Raw genomic sequence first — 12,860 nt, forward strand, 5'->3', positions numbered from 1 at the left:
CACATATTGGCGCGACAGAATGAAATGTTTTCAATCTTTTTCATGATTCATGGCTACAATGTGACTAGAATCAATCATGACGTTCTTATTGCTCAAGTAAAAGATATAAAGTTCCGCAGTGTGTTCCTGTCAACAGCAAGAACCCGTGCATGTTTGCAAAGCAAGCCAAGGATTTATTCCTTGTTAAAAGAAAGCTGATACCATATAGAGCTGCACTGTTTGTGATGTCTTCCATTATTTTTATACTCCGAGGATCAGCCTTGCAATGTGCTCTGTGATTAGCCTACCATTTTAACTGTTTCAGTTCAGTCCTTGAGGGCAAATTTGTTTACTCTCCTATTCATTGTAGTCAAATGTTACAAAATTAGTTGCGCAGTATGACCCATTAACCAATTGAATAATGACAGCACAGCATATATAAACCAACAAACGAAAACGTCAGAAACTTTGTATATCCGTGAGCAATATATTTCAGTTATTAACTTCATCATCATCATCATCCTATCAATCATTACATTTAGTGTTTCAAATCAATACACTTAGATTGCTTGTTTAATTCCATTTTATCAATCAGCGTCTGAAGATTCACAATACAATTATGACAAATGTTTATTACTTACATTAAAATCTCTTCTTTGTTGGCCTGTCTGTCATTTATTGTGGCAGGTTTGTTTGATTTTTGTGTGTTAAACAATAAAGTGCTGAAGTGCTATTGCTAAGCTTTTTTAGGACTAGGCTCAATTCCCAGTGGTCCTAGCACAATAATGAATTGTTGTACAGGGTGATTGTTTGTTTGATTTGTTTTCATTTATATTGTCATGTCTGTGGTTGGGTAACTCCATGAGCAGTCTTTGCCGAAGCCAGCATCCCAGGCGGACTCTCTTCAGGTTCTCAAGTGTGTGAAGAAAAGTGCACTTACAGGCCAGCTGAATGGCACAATTTGACAGCCCTTTGCCTGTTTCTAATAAAGTGGGCAGTGATTGTATTTGCAGCTTGATGTTTTGCCAGTTTTACAAAAAAAACATTCATTTTTTTCAGTTCCCTGAGATTTTGAAACCAACCTACATTTCATCTCCTTATTTTTGCAACTGTCTGAGATTAAATGACCTAGTTTAATCTGGCTCGAGAGGATGGACAGTGATGTCATGTGGCAAATAAGAATCACAAATTAGAAGTCTATTAATTTAATCTGTTGCATTTTTTCTTAAATCATTGCCATTTCTACTAGTCCATCTTTTTTACAAAAAACCCAACCCTAAAAAAACTAAAATCGGCTTTGACAATCCAATTTTTCTTTCATGTTACCCTTACATTTAAACTAACACATCCTCTTCTTACATGCAAACTGATGATCATATGTCTCTGTGCCAGATCCCAGGTGCTGGGATGGATCGTGTTAGCCTGCTTTGGCGGTTGAGGCGTCGAGCTCGACGAGGAGCTTTTTGCATGGCTTTATTTTGCATGTCCATGGCTGTCTTGTATACACTCTGTGCTGAGAACAGCGTGCCCGTTACTGATGCCATCTTTGGGGTGAGAGCCAGGACTCGAGCACAGCCCCGAGCACATGCCATCGTAAAGGTAAATTACCAAGACATTTTCTATGTATGTACCAAAGTACATACTGATTACATTCATATCTTCCTTTATTTTTGTGACATGGTAGGAGATAATCAAAATCAAAGCCACAAAAAAAGGTAATCAGTATAAGTAAGAAACTGTATTATTCACTGTTCACTTACAGGTGCTACGGGGAGTTGGAGCAGCTAAAACTATATATGTGGACCCTCAGAAGCTACCTGGTGTAATTCCTGGAGATCCTCAAAAACCTATTCCTGTTCTATCATCCTTCAACTATACAATGGAGAGCAGTCACAAGAACTATCATTTCAGGAGCAAAGAGAAGCAGACACATGGGCTTCTCTCCTGGTTCCTGGGGAGACCCTTAAGACATGCACTTGAGACCATACTAGGGGGGAGAAGAAGAGCAGATGTATTTGGTGCAAAAGGCGATGCGGAGTTCTTTGGACCACATGGAGCATTGGGTGAGATATGGGATGATGAGATGTCAAGCACCATGCTTGGCAAAAGGCTGAGGAAGGTGGTGCAGAACTATCAGGTGAGGAAGTTGCACAGGGAGGCAACATTGGCAGAGTTATTGAACATTTCTTTTGAAACCTCTAGTGTACAATTTTAATGACAAGGATTTATATAGTGAAAGCTAGCCACTAGCCTTTACGTAATAAGAAAAAAGGTCTTTGGATCGCAATTTCCATCTCTTGCTAATACAAGAAACAAGATTATTACATATGCTATTATAATGTGTATTTCAATGTTTGTGTGATTTGTAGCTCACATTCAAGTTATCTGCCAGCTGGTTTTTATGGAGTAATGGAAGGCAAGGCAAGTTTATTTCTATAGCACATTTTTAAATAATACATAAAAATGAATAAACACTGGTTGATTTAAATAGAAAACAAAGTAAAAATACAAAATTAAATTGAAATAAATTAAAATAAAATATAAAGGCACAAGAAAAAATCAAGTAAAGGATAGGAGATAAAAGATAAAACACAGTGGGACAGTGTAATACTGTCCCCAAGAATCAAATCAGTGCCTTAAACCTAACTGAAAAGTTTAAGATTAGATAATCTAGTTAACTGAAAACTTTACCAGTTATGTGTATAGCAGATTAACAGTCTTGTTTAAAATGTCAGTGTACTTCTAAGGTTCTTTGACAATTGGAAAGACAAAAGTGATGTCAAATTTGACAGCTCTATAGTAAAAGTATGAAATGTATACTTTCATTCAGCTGTTGAGTTGTTGTACCAAGGTTGACTGTTCTGAAGATTCAGGGAGTACCAAAATCAATGGGCTCCAATCATGTGTAGTGGAGTAGCAGACAAACACAAATTGATGTACACTAAGAACAGCCTAACTATGTGTGCCAGCTATGATGACTCTAGCTTATAAATTCTAACAGTAAGAAAATATGGATATATGATGTTTATGCAAATAAAAATAAGGAATAAGGGAAGAATAAAGGTGTGAAATATTTTTTTCAGTCCTCACAACTTCGCCAGGGCTGTGTGGGCAAATCTGAGCAAAGCACTAGCATCCATATGGCTCCTTTCTGAAATCTGAAAACCATAACCAAACAGTTGGCTGAAAATGCCACCCGCCCACCTACCAGCTTGCATATAACTGAAGTACAGTGAATCTTGTAATGTGTGAATGTTTCTAAAACAGAGTAAATAAAATGTAACCCTTTACAAGTGCATAAATGTATCAAATGATTCACAGTGTTTGTAACAATGCAGACGGGGGTGTTTAAAGGTAAGGCTGATGGGGACGGTGAGAGACAAGTCTGTGACATGAGATTGTGTTCATGGAGACGGAGCTCCGTAGGAACTCCAGAAATGAAGACCCCTGATATCCTTTTAGGGTATTACTCGTGACAGCATTTCATTATTGTCTGACATTCAGAATATATTCAGTTACAACAGACAGATTTTAACCCTTAAACCTATTCATTTTGTTTATGAAATTGACTTTTAGCAGCACTTTGTTAAATATAATGTAAGCTTTAGTAAGTGAATGGTGCAAAAAATGCAACTGCAAGCACTTATAGTTTTGTTTCCAAGTTTTATTGTTATTAATACACTGTTGACTCAGTGACACCGTGTGTCAAAACTCAACTTTATGAACATGTAGCAAGTCCAAATTCTGAAGAAATGCTGCAAAAAAAATTCTAAAAATGCTAATATTAAGAATCATTCATCCCATCATTATTAGAAAAAAGAACAGCAGTTTATGAGGCTTCTCATTCTATTTCCTATTTATTTTTATTTTTTAAATTAAAGTTTCTGTTTTTGATGTGACACTCATTTTTTATTTATTTATTTTTTAAACAAGCCAACTGTAATTAATACAAGTAGAGAGTAATAAGGGATAAATAAGACCTTGGCATCTCCCTGCTTTCTGTGATTCTTTGAAAGATGTTTTATGATTAATATCACTTAATAATAATAATAATAATAATAATCCATCCATATCCAATGATTGACTACTTCCAAAACTACTTTAAAAAAAACATCTTAAAAGATGGCATACATCATGGAATTCCAAGAATTATTGTTTAAAGGAAATTTTCTTCTTTTTTTTAGGCAATGAATAAATATGGAGTGCAACTTTCTGACTCAAAGTTTGCAGCAAGACGACATAAACTGAGTGGTCCTGAGCTCCTGTGCCAGTTTAAAGAGATGGTACAAGTCATCACACTGACACCAGAGATGAAACCATTTGCTGGATTTCCCTGGGCTTCCCAACTGCCTCCACGACCCCTAACCTTGGAACTTGGCCCGTTTAAGACATGTGCTGTAGTGTCTTCCGCAGGATCATTACGAAATTCTGGATTAGGAAAAGAGATTGGTGAGTCTAAAACTCATCTGAAATAAGATTTGTGTCAATTTTAAATAAGTAAAAAAGGAATTATAAAATAAATCATAAGTACCAATCAGTAAGTATCAATCTATCTAAATTACTTGATACATAAACAATTGCAAATTAGATTTTCTATATCTAAACACTATCTCTACCTCATGCAGTTTTTTGTAAAAGGAACACTTATTGCAAATTGTCATGCGCTGACAGGCACAGACATTGAACAGAATAGTTCCTAAACACCACATAGCATAGACCTAGTGAACCAGTCTCGGTATAGCCTGTGTTTTATGACCTTTAAAAAACTGAAATTTGAGGCCCTTTAGAAATTGTTTGCATCCAAGGCCAAAACACAAAGATTATATTACCTGGAAACCAGGAAACCCTTTCCCCACAGAAACTCTATTCCAGATAGAAATATATTTTATTGCATGTTAAATGCACATGTGCTCTTGCCATGTGACAACTAATTTTATGTTGTTTCTGCTTTGCTGTTTTTCTCAATGTGAATGATGATTACTTTGAAAACGGCAATTTTGATCACGTCTGTAATTGTAAAAAAAATTGTATGAGATTTGATGCATTGACGGATTATGTTATCTAGAGGGATGTACGTATTAACATATGAGTGACATCCATGTGAGACCACCTTCTGAAGTGGTATGGGTCATTTCAATACATCTTGGGTCCTTTTTGATACACTTATATGCAGAAAATTCCTAGTTGGATATAACTGATATTCAAGATGCATGAATGGCCAGATATAAATGGGGTGAGAAATTTGGAGAAAGCCAAAGAATGACTTCGGCTGACAATATCTACTGTCCATTTTTAAACATGATATGGACAGCTGAACCCATATAATTGGTAGCCCTCTCAATGGAGATGACTGCTCTGCATGGTCATATAACACCCACACAAACTGAGGTCTTTTTAAAGGAGTAGATACATCCTATGGAAAACATTCCCTAAAAATGTTCTTATATTTCAAGATGATACTGTCCCCATACATATTTTTAAATGAGCCTGCCCAGTCACTGGAGGGCTTTTTTTTTTAATTTTTTTTTTAAATTTATTTATTTTTTTCTTGATGAATGAATCACACCTGTCCACTTCTTGTAACTCTAAACTAACAATGCCACAGTGTAATCTTCATATCTGGATATGAGGAGGGGATCAAGCAGGCAGAGTATATAGAAAGTATAGGGCATTCTTCTTCTTATTATTATATAAATGTAATAGCAAATTAAATATTTTTTTATTTTAAATTAATATCAGTATTTAAAAATTAATGTATTTAACCATATTATCAAAAATATCCGTAATATCACAGTACAATGTTACACTCTGCTGTCCTTTCACTTTGGCTGCTGTTTATACACATTGTTGTGACTCATGCTTTCCACTCTGGACATTTGAGTTAATGTTTTACACTTTGAACTGTGTTAGTCATGGTTTGCTTATTATACATGGATTCTGCATTTGATACTGTTGCGGCCAAGTTTCCTATTAGGGATCAAGAAAAAGAAAGAAAGAAAGAAAGAAAGAAAGTCAGTCAGTCAGTCAGTCAGTCAGTCAGTCAGTCAGTCAGTCTGTCTGTCTGTCTGTCTGTCTGTCTGTCTGTCTGTCTGTCTGTCTGTCTGTCTGTCTGTCTGTCTGTCTGTCTGTCTGTCTGTCTGTCTGTCTGTCTGTCTGTCTGTCTGTCTGTCTGTCTGTCTGTCTGTCTGTCTGTCTGTCTGTCTGTCTGTCTGTCTGTCTGTCTGTCTGATGATTTAGTAGTGCTCATCATCATTTAATGCAACCATTCTTTTCATCTGCCTCACCAAATTGTTCTATTTATTTTCAGATGCTCATGATGCAGTGTTACGATTCAATTGTGCACCTACTGTAGGCTTTGAGAAAGATGTGGGCTCTAAAACTACAGTGCGCTTCATCAATTCTCAGGTATTTTGAAACCCTCACCAGATGGGTAAAAGATAATAATTAAACTAAAATAACATGGTAGTTTAAAATGGAAAAACTAATGACAAGTATTCCATTTAAGGTAATGGCCTCTGAAGATCATCACTTCCTTTCCAGTTCTCTATATAGTACAGGCGTTTTAGTAGCCTGGGATCCTGCACCGTACTCCTCTGACCTTAATGAGGTAAAACCAAATTTTACCCGTATCCTTACCTGTAAAACTATTCATACATATTCTCCCAGTTATTATAGTGGTTATTATCCCCAACATGTAGGAACTATGCTTTTATCTTGTTTATAAAATTCACAGTATACATTAGAGCAAAGGACATCCTTCCCTCAGAAACATTAGCAGAAACAGCAAAACATTCAGTTACACTAACTCAGACACAGCTGCTTACAGACAGAATCATTTTCTAGCATTTTGTATTGTGGGGTTCAATACAGGAAGAAAGATGTCAACTTTGTGTCTTATTTTGAGCAGGATCATATTTACAGTGAGACACACAGAAGCAGCACTCATAGTACTGATATTACAAGTGTATACAACTGTCATATTTATAACAGTTTACAGGGATTTTTTATTAAAGGGTTGATGGAGAACAATAGACAATTGTAAATAAAGAAATTTTAACCAAACTCTTTCTTTCAGTGGTACAACAAGACAGATTACCCAATATTTAAACAGTATCAGAGGTACAGACGGCTACACCCTCAACAGCTTTTTTATATCCTACATCCCATTGTGGAATGGCAACTGTGGAGGAGGGTACAGGACAACATGGCTGAGCCTATTCAAAAGAATCCACCATCCTCAGGCTTGTTGGGTAGGTGATGTTCAGTTTTACAAGCAGATTTAATCAAGAGACTGAACAGGACAAGACGAACTGGGTTGATTCTTTAGCTATTTATCATTACTAGTGCTGGCAAATGTTTAAGTCATTAGTCCTCAAAGCAAATGTATATCTCAGTGTATTATTTAAAAAGGCTGAAGCAGCCATCTTAAATTAATAATAATAAATTTATTTAAAAAATACTTTCCTATGTTATGTCCATGTTATATTTGGGCCTGTCATATTTTTGCACATTTTTTATTACAAAAAATGCTATTACAAACATTTTATACGTTTACAGTTAAAGTCTATGTATCATATTTTGCCACCAATCATGTTTTTGATCACAGGGCTGTCATTGGCAGACCACTGTCCACTGAGTGTGTACACATTTGTGCAATACCACTGTGCCTGAAAAACTTGTATTAGCTCAGTAGTCATCAACATGTTACTGTCACATCAGTGTTAATAGTGTTAAGAAATGTCCACCACCCATTGATGAACAGGATGCAAGGCTTCTGATTAATTATACAGGTGGACTGCAGTAATTTTCCTTATTATGTGTACGCCACCTATTAAAGTGGCTAGTGAGAGTCGGTACAAGATAGATGTTTCTATTAAAATGGCTAGTGAGTATATATAGGAAAGTAAATTTAATTTTATTGGACATGTATAGCACAGACAAATTTAAACTATAACTACAGCTAGTCCATGGCCAAATCTTTATTTTAATGGTTGTGTAAAAATGCTGCCTAAATTGAAAGGTTTATTAAAAAATTAAATGCAAGCCTAGTTTTGCTGGACCATCATCCACTGTACAGTTTACCACTTAAGTATCCGTAATATAGAATTTAGCATAAATAATAATATAAAAAATAATAAAGAATACTTTATTTAAAGAAATCTCTGAAAAATGTATGTCTTACTCCCAAGAAATATTTTGACGTTTCTAGAGCCCTGCACTCTATTCTGCTGTACAGGTGCATGAATCTAGTATGGTCAGAAAACTACTACGTTAGATAAATTGTGATTTTATACTAAATATTTTCAGTAAGTTAAAATACACTATTAATAGATGATCAGCACATTGCATACAGCATTGATATCTGGGAGAAAAGACAGAAGCTCCTCCTCTGTCACTGAGCCTTTCACATTAGGAGGGGGATGGAACATCGCAGGTGGGCTGTTTGGCATCCATAAACTGAAATCCACCTGAATATTTAAAGTTAAGTAAGTTATACTACATTAGGTTATAATTCATTTATATAATTATTTGGGGAGAAGGGTCTCCCTGTGGAGAATGCTTAAAAACCTCTAAATGTTTTTTGTCATTAAAAACATCATACAGATTCATATTAATATGACCCTGGTTAAACATGACCTTGGTTTAAAGTTTCGTTAGTCAATTCTGTGGCATCATTCTGCAAGAACCGAACTCCTCGTATATGAACAGGTGACCATTGTCTCCCATTTTGTCTAGGGACAGTACTGATGATGTCACTATGTGATGTGGTCCACGTCTACGAGTTCCTGCCTTCACGACGTAAAACAGAGCTCTGCCACTACTACCAGCGCTTCACTGATGCGGCCTGCACCCTGGGTGCCTACCACCCATTACTCTACGAAAAGAACTTGGTGAAGAGGATGAACCAAGGTCCTGATCGAGACATATACACTCATGGCAGGGTCAGACTGCCTGGGTTCAGCACCTTCAATTGCACCCACACTTCAACCTCTTCCACACTTTCAAAGGAATAAACTGAGTTTTTAATGTATTTAACTTAGTATTCAGAATTAAACTGTATTAATGGTGCATGATTCATTGTATAACCAAAATAACTCACTGAGAAGTGGTCCTACACAACTCTTATGTTATGTGGGAAGCTTGACAGCTAGGTCATATGCTACTCTGTAAGCTGAAAGTATATTTAGTCATAAATAAGCAAGCAGTTAATTACATTTCAAGAAGTAATTTTAAAATGCCTGAGTAGCAGTACTTGTTTACCCTCTCTAGTCTACATAAGTGAAATATATTTAGATTTAGTCTTTGGCCAAGTTGCTAGACAAACCTTTTGAGTGCAATATATCACTTGGTAATATAGACAACAGCTGCTGCTACTTCTCAGCTGAATAGGTTTTATCACGATTTACATAACCGTTCCATTTTTTAAAATTACACGAATTTGCTTATTTTATGGCTGCAGTAGAAATCTTCAGATATAAAACAATTTATTGGACCCACCTTGAGAATAGTAGTAATCTAGTATTGCTAGTTTTTAACAATGGTATTCAGCTGAGAGTGGATGGCAAAGTTACATTAAATTGGTCAAATGGAGGTAAGATATCTAAAAGAATGTAAACCTAATCTTTTATAAACAAGCAGAACATAATTTAAATAGTTTACCGGTCCCTTACTGTTGTGCACATAGTTTGCTGACAGCTGCAAATAAGAATATGTAAATCCCAACTCATTACCACAAACACCACTGAATACTGACTCAAGTCTTACTCACACTTTAATTTAATGGTCTAAACCTCAATATAAATAGATAAGCAATGATTGACAAAGATATAACACAAGTAACATGGAAGCATTGTTTACAAATGCATCCCTGTATTCACACACACACACACACACACACACACACACACACACACAGAGAGACAGAGCTACAATGGCCTCTATAACAGGCCACATCTCATATGTAGATTTGTTCATTACTCTATGAGAGTCTGACAGGCTTTATACCACTGAAGCACTAAGTAACCAGTGCTGGGACTGCTCAGCCTGTTTCTTTTGGAGAATGTTCTTGCATGCATCGCTTAAATTGCACTGCACCATACCTTTTATAAACTTGTTTCATTGTGTTGTTATTGTAAAGGACAAGGTTTAGTGAAAGTGCATGTATGTTTTGTTTAATTTTAAGGAAGATCCCCAGGGCTGTTCATATTATAGTAGCACAATTTATTGTTTTTTGCATATTCATATCACATGACAAGGGTAAATAATTTCATGCCTTGCTCCATTTGACCATTATCTACGTCTACATTAACCTATTTTTAACACGTGAGAAAAGTCTAGTATTAGGAGCAAAACCCTGCCATGTTTAGTTTTTTTAAATAATAGAAAGTTAGTTCAACCAAAAATTGGGTCTATGCACATTTCATTATCTATTAACATTACCAAAATGGATAACTCTGTCAAGTTCAGTTTGATTCTTTGTTTATGATACGAATTTAAACTATAAATTGGGCTATGCACATTTCATTAACATTTAAGAGACGAGAACAGTATATTTTCATATTCTGTGTTTTTTATGTTTTTATGTATAGATATTGTTATTCTCTCATATTTTAGTTTTGGCCTAGATTTGGTGTATTTCTGTATCTAGAATGCTAATTTATTGTAATATTTTCTCAGCAGACTATGTAGACACAGGTACCAAAGCTTTATGAAGGTTTTGCTATAGGTTTCCTTTCCAAAGTGCCCATATTGGAAATACCCATTTATCTGTTGATAGTATACATTAAAATATTATTTTTACTGTACATGAGAACTTGTGTGTAAACTGCAGCTTGTTACGGTTTTAGGCATGGCTGTTGAATTGTCCATGTCTCATTTTATTTATACTGTATCGAAGGTTGACTTGGAGTAGATATGACCAATGTTCATTCACATTTTGGATTGTGTGATTAATAAACTGAACACAACAAATGTTATCCAGAGATACTCATACATTAGTTGCCTTATTTTCTATTTTAATGTTCCCCTTTTCCTCAAGAGAGGATGAAAGTCTCTTTGAGGAAATGACAAAAAACAAAGACAGCTGCTGCCATTTGTGTACAATGGCAAAGCTGAAAACTGACAAGAGTTATTTAAAAAGGAAAACACCACCACTGGCAAATGCAAGCATATCAATATCATTCAATAGCATTCAAGTTCAGTGAACATCATTGTGTTATTCTCAGCATAGAAACATGACAGAGGAGCTGCAGGTTTGTCACCCCAGATTTAAAATTGATTGCAACATTGTGCCATGATGCTATAAATCAAATTCCTGTGTAATCCTTGTTAAAATCACTTATTCATGCTGTATTTTAGTCATGGACATTAACTGGAGCTTGGTTAGGCACTCCGTAACAACATTGACTGTTGAACACAGTTGAACACAGAGTATACCAGTAATACATGTCTTTTATTGGACCCAGCTCTTAAGGGAAAAGACCTTGTGTATTCTGAAAAATTGAATGTACATTGTTTTGGTGCTTTGAGAGCAAATGTATATTTTAGGCTATTATTTCATTTAGTTGAATTGATGTTCAGAAATGAATAATAATAAATTTATATATATATTAGGGGTGGGACTTGATAAAAAAAATAATCTAATTAATTAGATCGAAATTAATCACATTTTAATCACAACAATTCTTGTTGCTAACAGAGGTCCAGTGATCCCCAGTCAGAGCCACATTTGTGGCGCTCTTCACAATGAGCTGTTTTACTTCCCTTTCCTCATCATACAGCTGCTGGATTTTTTTCGACATTGTCTTTCTGGACGGCAGTTTGTAACTTGCATCAGCTGACGCAATTTGCAGCGTCTCTTGTAACCCTTTATCTTCGACCACAGAGAGCGGTCTACAGTCCACAGCAATCCATCTCGCTAGTGAATTGGTCAATTTGTCTGACGTGGACTTTGACATTTTGTTTCTGAATGTGAACCCCGACATGTGGTCGAGTGTTGACTGGCGACACTGTTTGCTCGTACTAGGAATACTATCACATTTAGCAGCTAAATTAACATTACTGACCTGCGCGCTAGCCCCAACGTGTTTTGCGTTGAGGTGGTAACGAAGGGTGGACGTGCTCCTGTGATAAGCAAACTCCTTCCTGCTTAAAGTACAAATAACAACATTTTTGTTTGTACTTCCATCTGGAAGTTTCTTGCATTTAAATTTCCCATCCACCAGCGCAGCCTCTTCCGTCATCTCCTTCATGCTCATCACATTGTGCGTCAATATAATCTGTATGCCTGGAACTCGTGCACTGAGAAACGTTCCACGGTGCAAAAGCGTGATTAAAATGCGTTAAATTTTTTTATTTCGTTATTTTCCCTGAAATTAATTAATTAACGCGTTAATGTCCCACCCCTTATATATAAGCAACAGAATTTCGGGGTGTTTTTTATACCATGTGACATGAAGTTTCCACATATTTTCATGGGGGAATCGAGCCCCGGTCTCCCGCGTGACAGGCGGGGATACTAACCACTATACTAACGAGGAGGCTCTTCACTGTGGTTTAATTAAGGTAGGAACAAGGTATAGCATTACCGTTTTAGAATTAAATATAGCTCATATGAAGAAAGAAAATATCTCACTCCCCGTCGGGGAATCGAACCCCGGTCTCCCGCGTGACAGGCGGGGATACTTACCACTATACTAACGAGGAGACATGGTAGAGTTTTAATTTATCGTAATACAAAGCTCGTCTCTGAATGGTTCTGCGAGATTGCTTTAATACTGCAAGGATTTTTAAAAACTTGGTCCTGATGATGGATGCCAGGTTACGGTCAGAATACCGTTCAGGAAGCATTCTTCCTGTTGAGGCCTACTATCATGGTGTCA

The 12,860-nt window shown here is 36.2% G+C and overlaps 1 protein-coding gene and 1 non-coding gene across 2 annotated transcripts in view; one reads left to right on the plus strand and one right to left on the minus strand.

The window, feature by feature from the left end:
* The window catches only part of st6gal1 (ST6 beta-galactosamide alpha-2,6-sialyltranferase 1), a 12,004-nt gene extending 1,035 nt beyond the window's left edge, over positions 1-10,969 (plus strand). The window contains exons 2-8 of the mRNA XM_027006448.2: positions 1,372-1,578; positions 1,742-2,116; positions 4,164-4,428; positions 6,287-6,384; positions 6,485-6,586; positions 7,055-7,229; positions 8,716-10,969. Of these exons, the coding sequence (XP_026862249.2) occupies positions 1,372-1,578; positions 1,742-2,116; positions 4,164-4,428; positions 6,287-6,384; positions 6,485-6,586; positions 7,055-7,229; positions 8,716-8,993 (1,500 nt within the window). The 3' untranslated portion in view covers positions 8,994-10,969. The remainder of the gene's footprint in view (positions 1-1,371; positions 1,579-1,741; positions 2,117-4,163; positions 4,429-6,286; positions 6,385-6,484; positions 6,587-7,054; positions 7,230-8,715) is intronic.
* A 1,643-nt stretch (positions 10,970-12,612) lies between these two features.
* On the minus strand, positions 12,613-12,684 carry trnad-guc. Its single transcript has one exon. It is a non-coding gene; the product is annotated as a tRNA-Asp (tRNA).
* Positions 12,685-12,860: the final 176 nt, after the last annotated feature.

This window comes from Electrophorus electricus, chromosome 6, assembly GCF_013358815.1.
Source record: "Electrophorus electricus isolate fEleEle1 chromosome 6, fEleEle1.pri, whole genome shotgun sequence".
NCBI lineage: Eukaryota > Metazoa > Chordata > Actinopteri > Gymnotiformes > Gymnotidae > Electrophorus > Electrophorus electricus.